The sequence below is a fragment of the Procambarus clarkii genome, chromosome 37 (genome assembly GCF_040958095.1).
Source record: "Procambarus clarkii isolate CNS0578487 chromosome 37, FALCON_Pclarkii_2.0, whole genome shotgun sequence".
NCBI classification, from domain to species: Eukaryota; Metazoa; Arthropoda; class Malacostraca; order Decapoda; family Cambaridae; genus Procambarus; species Procambarus clarkii.
The window spans coordinates 13,444,467-13,454,466 of record NC_091186.1 but is presented as its reverse complement, the minus strand read 5'-3'; the positions used below and the strand labels follow the sequence as shown (position 1 = coordinate 13,454,466).

General features: G+C 51.0%; 1 protein-coding gene across 8 annotated transcripts in view; it reads left to right on the top strand.

The window, feature by feature from the left end:
- TfAP-2 (transcription factor AP-2) overlaps positions 1-10,000 on the top strand; it is a 287,300-nt gene that overhangs the window by 191,327 nt on the left and 85,973 nt on the right. For all 8 annotated transcript variants that reach the window (XM_045754457.2, XM_045754456.2, XM_045754455.2 and 5 more), the window contains one exon: positions 8,495-8,552. In XM_045754457.2, coding sequence (XP_045610413.2) covers positions 8,495-8,552 — 58 coding nt within the window. The remainder of the gene's footprint in view (positions 1-8,494; positions 8,553-10,000) is intronic.

The following is a 10,000-nucleotide window of genomic DNA, read 5'->3' as shown; positions in this document are numbered from 1 at the left end:
TATATTTACGTAAACTCTGTATCCATGTATCCATGTTGTGACGTAGAGGCTTGGCGGCACCTCCAGCAGACAGGGTTCGCTCTGCTTCTCCTCATGTCTCGCATTCATCAAGCTTTGTAAATGTCTGCTCTCGTAGATTTCGTAGCTCCAGATAACTTCGCAGGTCGGGCGGCTCGTCGTTCTTCACCACATTCGTGAAGAATTTGAATATTCCATGATATTCTTCATGATATTCGTGAAGAATATCATGAAGAATATTCCGTGCTGGAGCCCTCCCCCGCCCCTCCCTCACCTGGCGCTTGTCCGCCTTTCAAAAACAAGGGAAATGGGTGTGTGCGCGCGCGGCTGGTGGATAGGAAGCAGCCGGCGGCCTGTCTTGTGCTTAAGGCGAGCTCCGGCTGTCGTGAAGAGTGTGAAAGTTACCACAGAAGCAACCGGGAAAGGTGACTGCTTTCCCCAGTACCAACCAGTCCGGTGAGGCGACCATGCTAGCAGCTAGGGGAAGATCTAGCAGCTAGGGGAAGATCTAGCAGCTAGGGGGAGATCTAGCAGCTAGGGGAAGAGACCCCTTCGCCACTGCACCAAGGAAGACGAACCTTGGTGCACACTTGGGATGGGATGGGGGGGGCTGTGTTTATACCCCCTCCCCACCCCCCACCCCCTCTAGGTAAACTGTTGCCTGCGTTAGTAATGAGAAGTTTACCTACGTAAATTAAACAGCACACCTGTTTTATTTTCGTCTGTCTTCTGATTTAAAGGGTCACGAGAAAGATTTGAAATAATTTTCGTTCCGAGGCATATATATATATATATATATATATATATATATATATATATATATATATATATATATATATATATATATATATATATATATATATATATATATATATATATATATATATATATGATTACCCTGAGCTCAGACTGAGTACATACTCTGTAGTGAGTGAGTATGGTAACTGAGGCACCAATATGCACTCTGGGGCCCACACCTCCACGTCTGACAGTGTTCACATCTGTCAACCCCACAGTTCCCTTCCTTCCTTCCTTCCTTCCTTCCTTCCTTCGTGCTTGACCTTATTTCATTCATCTTTTCCCTCTTCCTTCCTCTAATTTTCTTCCCCCTTTCTTGCTCACCCTCATTATCTTCCGCTCACCTCTTCCTTCCACTCCTCGCTATCAGTTCTTCTACTGATCAGGAAGCTCTGATGATCTTTCTTCACATTTTCTTTTCATTCTCTTTGATTCCATCTCAATTCTTCATACGTCTTCATTCTTTCATTCTTTCTTATACTTCTTATTTCTTGTGCTTTCCTCTTAACACACTTCTCACTCTGCTCTCCTCACACCCCCAGGGTGCTGGTCCCTCATATCCCAGGGTGATGGTCCCCCACACCCCCAGGGTGCTGGTCCCTCATACCCCAGGGTGCTGGTCCCCCACACACACCCCCAGGGTGCTGGTCCCCCACACACACCCCCAGGGTGCTGGTCCCTCATACCCCAGGGTGCTGGTCCCCCACACACACCCCCAGGGTGCTGGTCCCTCACACACACCCCCAGGGTGCTGGTCCCTCACACACACCCCCAGGGTGCTGGTCCCTCATACCCCAGGGTGCTGGTCCCCCACACCCCTAAGCTGCACGGGTGGGGGGGGGGGGAAGACTCACCCTTACTCTTGGAATTCGAGGACTTCTTAAGACGAGTGGCGGCTCCGAAGACGACTACCCGACACTGTTGTTGTTGTTTAAGATTCACCTACTGGGAACCAAAAAGTTCCAAGTAGCACGGGCTATGGTGAGCCCGTATACCAGACACCGTCGTGTTCTTCCCCGAGCCGCGCTAACTAACCTGTACCTTCACTTCTGGCTCGCAATATCCCCCTTTTACCTAAACTGGAAAGGAAAAAAAAAAATTAATGCGCTGTTTCGCAGGAGCTTTCCCTCCCCCCCCCCTGCGTCCTCTAGAACGTCATAATAATAATAATTAAATATCCATAATGATAATACTAAAAATAATAATTATACATTAACATTTCACTAGATAATTTCACAAAAATAATTTCATTTTTTTAATTTGTTAACTGTGTCTTGCCGTCATAATTCTTGAATATATTTAACAGATTAACGTCTAGATACCTTTTAAATATCTAGGCCTACACAATAATATGTACGCACTGCAGGCCTATATTTACCAACTTTCATGGTCATTAGACAACATATTGCAAAATAATAATTGGCAGCAAAAATAAAAAATAAAATTTGCTAATACTATTCTCGCTAAATAATTATATAATCGACGATTGTATGAATTACTGTAGAGCAATAAAACTAATAATTTCACGCATGATAAATTATTGCAATTATTATTATTTATATAATACTTATTTTTAATTTTAAATTATCCATAAATATGTGAGAGATGTAGTTTACTTATATTAGTAATAGAAGTGGCATATTAGGAGTAGTGGTATAAGTATTAGGCTTGAGAATATGAGGGAGTGAGAGGTAATCTCAACAGGTTATATACACGTGGGCTCCCTGTCCCGTGCTCTTGTGTTCAATAATCCAAATCTGGCGACGAGGTGTAATTAATGTGAACACATTACCAGAGCTGCCCCGGGCCACCTCTAATGTTGATAAATTCCTCCCACCTTCCAGTAATTAAATTATAGAGAGAGAGAGAGAGAGAGTCTGGGTTGTGGCGTCATAATATATATATATATATATATATATATATATATATATATATATATATATATATATATATATATATATATATATATATATATATGTAATATATATATATATAATATACGCACATATATATACATATACAATAAAACCAATAGTGGAGGGAGTCTAGTGAAGGCAATATGTGTGCTGGGGGCTGCTGGGGGCGTGCTAGGATCCTAGCCCCCCTGCAGGAGCTGGGGGGTGCTAGGGACGAGAGGTCTCTCTCTCTCTCATATGTTCCCTGCTTCACGTGTTTATCTTCTCCTTCTCCTCCTCTCCTCCTCTTCCCCCCCCCCCCCCCTCTTCGCTTTATTACCCCTGCGTGGGCCTTCCAGCCATTTCGCGATCCACACTCCCTACCCTCAGGGGCGGAATCCCTAGGCGGGTCCCTGAGGGGATTATAACCCTTACGGCTCGGAGGACACAAGAGTCAATTTGAGACTGGAGCCTCCGGCCGGGCTTCAGGTATTGCGGCCGTCCTCCCCCTTCAGGCATTGATTTATTGGCATTGCTCACAAAATATGAAATCTACAGGAATCCGGCCGGACTGGGAAGGAGACACCCCCCCCCCACCTCTTCCCCCCCACCTCTCTCCCCCACCTCTCTCCCCCCCACCTCTCTCCCCCCACCTCTCTCCCCCCCCCCACCTCTCTCCCCCCCTCCTCTATCCCCCCCCTCTCCCCCCCTCTCCCCCCTCTCCCCCACTTCTCTCCTCCACTTCTCTCCCCCACTTCTCTCCCCCACTTCTCTCCCCCACTTCTCTCCCCCACCTCTCTCCCCCACCTCTCTCCCCCACCTCTCTCCCCCACCTCTCTCCCCCACCTCTCTCCCCCACCTCTCTCCCCCACCTCTCTCCCCCACCTCTCCCCCCCTCCTCTCTCCCCCTCCCCCCCCCCTCTCCAGTTTAGCTGTGTGTTTGTACCAGCTTGGGTTGTACGGGCTCGCCATATCCCGTGCTACTTGGAACTTGTTCCGAGTAGCTGAATCTAAAATAACAACAAACCAGCTTGGGTCCTTCCCCCCCCCTCCCCCCCCCCTTGTGCTATCTTGAGGTTATCTTGAGATGATTTCGGGACTTAGCGTCCCCGCGGCCCGGTCCTCGACTTGGCCTCCTTTTTTTGTTACACCCTCCCCAAGAAGCAGCAGCCCGTAGCAGCTGTCTAACTACCAGGTACCTATTTACTGCTAGGGGAACAGGGGCACCTGTGTGAAAGAAACTCTACTCATTTGTTTCCGCCTCCGCAAAGGATCGAACCCGGAACCTTAGGACTACGAATCCCGAGCGCTGTCCACTCGGCTGTCAGGCCCCCTTAGTGCTTAGTAGGTCTGGCGATTCAAGAAGTTATAGGTGCTTAGTTGGTAGGCCTGGGGTGCTAGGAGGCCGGCTGTCGGTAGGCCTAGGGTGCTAGGAGGCCGGCTGTCGGTAGGCCTAGGAGGCCGGCTGTCGGAAGGCCTAGCGTGCTAGGAGGAGACTATGTTACAAAAGTGTGTTTATTATGGATGGTAAAAGAATTAGAGAGCAGAGAGAGTAATTACAAACAGGGAACAGGAAGGGGGGGAGGGGAGCTTAAGGAATCACCCCCCTCAGTGCAAGACAAGTGAGCAAGGACAGGCGCACTACCTTCACTACTTTGGTAAGGAATGACCGATACATAGAGGCGGAGGACCGAGAGCTGGAGCTCGTTCTCACCACACACACAAATAGGTAGGGACAATACGTGGATGGTAGCCAGTAGCAGAAATACGTCACAGCAGTCAAGACGCACAGACACGTCACAGCTGTCAAGAAGCATAGACGCAGCTGTCAAGAAGCACATCCCCCCCAGGCCACCTCCCCTCCCCCCAGACTACACAGCCCCCCCCAGACTACACAGCCCCCCCCCCAAGACTACACAGCCCCCCCCCCAGACTACACAGACCCGCCCCCCCCCCACCCCCACACAGACAGCATAGTTAGGACGCATCATCAGACCTGTCAACGTCGGGGTCATATTCTCTCCCTTCCTTGTACATAATTATTAATCTGGGTACGCAGGTGCGAAAGAAGACTCGCGCCGCCTCCCTGACAACACGCCATTACCGCGGGAATTACCAGCTCGCTCTTCGGGAGGTGCAGGTGTCGGGTCGTGCTCGTAATGTGCCCAATAATTGAGCTGAAAAGGTAATTGGACGCCCTTCTGAACGCTGAGGCGTCGGGAGCTCCGCTGTTGATGATGGTATCAGGGGGTTCGGACGCCCTTCTGAACGCTGAGGCGTCGGGAGCTCCGCTGTTGATGATGGTATCAGGGGGTTTGGACGCCCTTCTGAACGCTGAGGCGTCGGGAGCTCCGCTGTTGATGATGGTATCAGGGGGTTTGGACGCCCTTCTGAACGCTGAGGCGTCGGGAGCTCCGCTGTTGATGTTATCAGGGGGTTTGGACGCCCTTCTGAACGCTGAGGCGTCGGGAGCTCCGCTGTTGATGATGGTATCAGGGGGTTTGGACGCCCTTCTGAACGCTGAGGCGTCGGGAGCTCCGCTGTTGATGTTATCAGGGGGTTCGGACGCCCTTCTCCACGCTGAGGCGTCGTGAGCTCCGCTGTTGATGATGGTATCAGGGGGTGGAGGCGGAGTGAACTCTGCGGCACTCTGTGAGAAGGTACAAAGCGTCCTGCAGACAAAAATATAGGAGTCTGTAGAGCAGGGAAGCGCGTATATACCAAAGCTGCCGCCCCCTGCTGGTCAACATTGTGTTGATATGTCACTCGGGGGATATTACGCAGTTTTAGGTTTTTGGTGTATATAGCGTATACTCCTGTATGTGTGCCTGCAGGCTCGAGCATTAGCTCCTGGACTCCGCCTTTCTGCCCGAAAGGGTGTCTCGAGCAATCAATCCTGCCGTATTTCCCTATCTTAACTACTTATGTAACTATATATGGAGGTTGTTTCAATAATCTGATCCTTTAGTTCTCCTTTAGTTCATTCCATTTCCCCACTATTCTTACGCTAGATGAAAACTTTCTATCATCTCTTGTCTCATGGGTGGACGGTAGAGCGATGGTCTCGCTTCATGCAGGTCGGCGTTCAATCCCCGACCGTCCAAGTGGTTGGCCACCATTCCTTCCCCCCGTCCCATCCCAACTCCTTATCCTCACCCCTTCCAAGTGCTATATAGTCGTAATGGCTTGGCGCTTTCCCTTGATAACTCCCTCTAGTGTCATCTAAGTCTCACGCTTCTATACATGCTCTCCTGTTCTATTGGTATTAATTGAGAGCATTTCCTATTTTTCCAATCTCTCTAAAGTATTTTATACATCTCTATCATGTCTCTCCTCTCTCTCATCTCATTTTTTTTCTAGCGTCGCCAGGTTTAGTTCCTTCACTCACACTTCATATCCCATCCCTCTCAGTTCTGGGACGAGCCTCGTCGCAAACTTCTAAACTTTTTTTCGATTTTCCTTATGTGTATTTTTGGGTGGGGCTCCACGATGGGTCGGCGTTCGCTGAGACGGGTCTCTCGTTGGCGGTATACAGCTGTGTGTGTGTGTGTATATATATATATATATAATATATATATATGTTATATATTACACGGGTGATGGAGCGTGGTTGAGTGGGTGTGTACACAGGGGAGGGGCGGGGGGGGGGGACGCGCCGGAGGGCCGTGACGTCATCAGACTACAGCCGTCAGCGTGATTAAGTGTTCCCAAGAGACACCTTTCACTGCTGGGGCCAGCAACACTTGCTCTAAGTGTGCCTCCAAGTGCCATGTTGCTGCATGAAGACACAGGTGTACACCTGCATGCTGGTAGTGTGGTTACATGAACACAGGTGTACACCTGCATGCTGGTAGTGTTGCTACATGAAGACACAGACAGGTGTATACCTGCATGCTGGTAGTGTTGCTACATGAACACACAGGTGTACACCTGCATGCTGGTAGTGTTGCTACATGAACACACAGGTGTACACCTGCATGCTGGTAGTGTTGCTACATGAACACACAGGTGTACACCTGCATGCTGGTAGTGTTGCTACATGAACACACACAGGTGTACACCTGCATGCTGGTAGTGTTGCTACATGAACACACACAGGTGTACACCTGCATGCTGGTAGTGTTGCTACATGAACACACACAGGTGTACACCTGCATGCTGGTAGTGTTGCTACATGAACACACAGGTGTACACCTGCATGCTGGTAGTGTTGCTACATGAAGACACACACAGGTGTACACCTGCATGCTGGTAGTGTGGCTACATGAAGACACACACAGGTGTACACCTGCATGCTGGCAGTGTTGCTACATGAAGACACAGGTGTACACCTGCATGCTGGCAGTGTTGCTACATGAAGACACAGGTGTACACCTGCATGCTGGCAGTGTTGCTACATGAACACAGGTGTACACCTGCATGCTGGCAGTGTTGCTACATGAAGACACAGGTGTACACCTGCATGCTGGCAGTGTTGCTACATGAAGACACACACAGGTGTACACCTGCATGCTGGCAGTGTTGCTACATGAAGACACAGGTGTACACCTGCATGCTGGCAGTGTGGCTACATGAAGACACAGGTGTACACCTGCATGCTGGCAGTGTTGCTACATGAAGACACAGGTGTACACCTGCATGCTGGCAGTGTTGCTACATGAAGACACAGGTGTACACCTGCATGCTGGCAGTGTTGCTACACCTTTCTGTGTTACTTAGACATAAATTTAAATATGGTTGTATTTATACAACATCATTGATGATGAATCTGCCAAGTAACATCATGTATTTAATTTGTTGCTTGTTCGTGTATTTTTGCTACACACCACCTCGCTGCCTTCCGTCCTGCTTGCCTGCCACCCTGCTTGCCTGCCACCCTGCTTGCCTGCCACCCTGCTTGCCTGCCACCCTGCTTGCCTGCCACCCTGCTTGCCTGCCACCCTGCTTGCCTGCCACCCTGCTGCCTGCCACCCTGCTGACTGCCACCCTGCTGCCCTCCATCCTGCTGCCCTCCACCCTGCTGCCCTCCACCCTGCTGCCTTCCACCCTGCTACCCTCCACCCTGCTACCCTCCACCCTGCTTCCCTGCCACCCTGCTTGCCTGCCACCCTGCTTCCCTGCCACCCTGCTTCCCTGCCACCCTGCTGCCCTCCACCCTGCTGCCCTCCACCCTGCTGCCCTCCATCCTGTTGCCCTCCATCCTGTTGCCCCCCATCCTGCTGCCCTCCATCCTGCTGCCCCCCATCCTGCTGCCCCCCATCCTGCTGCCCCCCATCCTGCTGCCTGCCACCCTGCTGCCCTCCATCCTGCTGCCCCCCATCCTGCTGCCCCCCATCCTGCTGCCCCCCATCCTGCTGCCCCCCATCCTGCTGCCTGCCATCCTGCTGCCCTCCACCCTGCTGCCCTCCATCCTGCTGCCCCCCATCCTGCTGCCCCCCATCCAGCTGCCTGCCATCCTGCTGCCTGCCACCCTGCAGCCGGCTGCCTGCCACCCACCGGACTGCGAGTATAAATCATTTGCTTGCATGTCGCCCCACTCCACCTTGTGTAAATGTTGTGTATTATTTAAACAACGTTGTATTTCGCCCATACATTATACAGCCAGTTCAACCTTTAAAGAGAGTCATTTATTATAGGCCTCTGTGGGCATATTTAAAGGCCAATCAATCTCCGCTCTGCCTTACGGGCTATTCATGCCCGTGCCACCTCTTGGGTGGCTTAATCTTTTTTATTAATCCGCTCTGCCTACTATACACCCTGTTCTCTCTCTCCTTGTGTTCCAGGGCGTGCTCGAGTCGGACACGGGGTTCACCGGCGATATCTTTAAGCACGACGGTTTTGGTAAGTTTCCCCCTCAAAGGGGGAGCCAGCAACGTTTTCTTCCCCTTAAGAAGGGGACCGCCAGCCTCGCCTCGCTTCCCCACGTGCTAATGTTTACAAACATCTCTTCAACACCATTCCCGCCAAAAAGAGAGATTTTTTTTTTTTTGCATGACATACGAATGCTATTTGTTTAGATTGTTTGCTATGACGCTTATGGTCTATGCTAAGAGACTTGTTCTAAGATTAATGTTTATTGTTGACTGACCTCCTTGTAGGTCGGTTGTGTTTATTGTATAAACTAAACACCACTCCTGGTGTTTAGTTTTAAGTATTTCTCTCTTGTTATGTATTGTATGATGGTGGTAGAGCGAGGCGAGGCTGGTGTTCCTCTTGAACCATATATATGTATGTGTGTATGTGTCATATGTATCCCCTACTTCCTCTGTGTCCTGGGCATCTCCACTCTCTCTGTGTCCCGTGAAGATTCCCCCTGTCCCATGACCCACCTCTGTCCCATGATATCACCTGTCCCGTCACCCCCCCTCCCCGCCCCCCCGGCTGTGTCATGATATCAAACTCTATTATAAGATGAGTTCGCTACACAGTAAACCCAGAAAGTGCCACTCGTTTCATATATAATCGTTTGGTTCGGTGTCAGCAAAGGGAGGTGTGAGCCATGTATTACGCACTGAGCGGAAGAGTCAGGATTGGCGCTGGAGCAGTGTTGCAAGCGCCCGGTCTCTCCTTAATAGTTCTGGGCAACATCTCTGGCTAGATCTGTGTACGCTCCGGGAGTACCTATCCTTGTCGTGCTGACCACCTGTCCCCACTGATGCTGACCACCTATCCCACTGGTGCTGACCACCTATCCCTCTGGTGCTGACCACCTATCCCACTGGTGTTGACCACCTATCCCACTGCTGTTGACCACCTATCCCACTGGTGCTGACCACCTATCCCACTGGTGCTGACCACCTGTCCCCACTGATGCTGACCACCTATCCCACTGGTGCTGGCCACCTATCCCACTGGTGCTGACCACCTATCCCACTGGTGCTGGCCACCTATCCCACTGGTGCTGACCACCTGTCCCCACTGATGCTGACCACCTGTCCCCACTGATGCTGACCACCTATCCCTCTGGTGCTGACCACCTATCCCACTGGTGCTGACCACCTATCCCTCTGGTGCTGACCACCTATCCCACTGGTGCTGACCACCTATCCCAGTGGTGCTGGCCACCTATCCCACTGGTGCTGACTACCTATCCCACTGGTGCTGGCCACCTATCCCACTGGTGCTGACCACCTATCCCACTGGTGCTGACCACCTATCCCACTGGTGCTGACCACCTGTCCCCACTGGTGCTGACCACCTATCCCACTGGTGCTGACCACCTATCCCTCTGGTGCTGACCACCTATCCCACTGGTGCTGACCACCTATCCCTCTGGTGCTGACCACCTA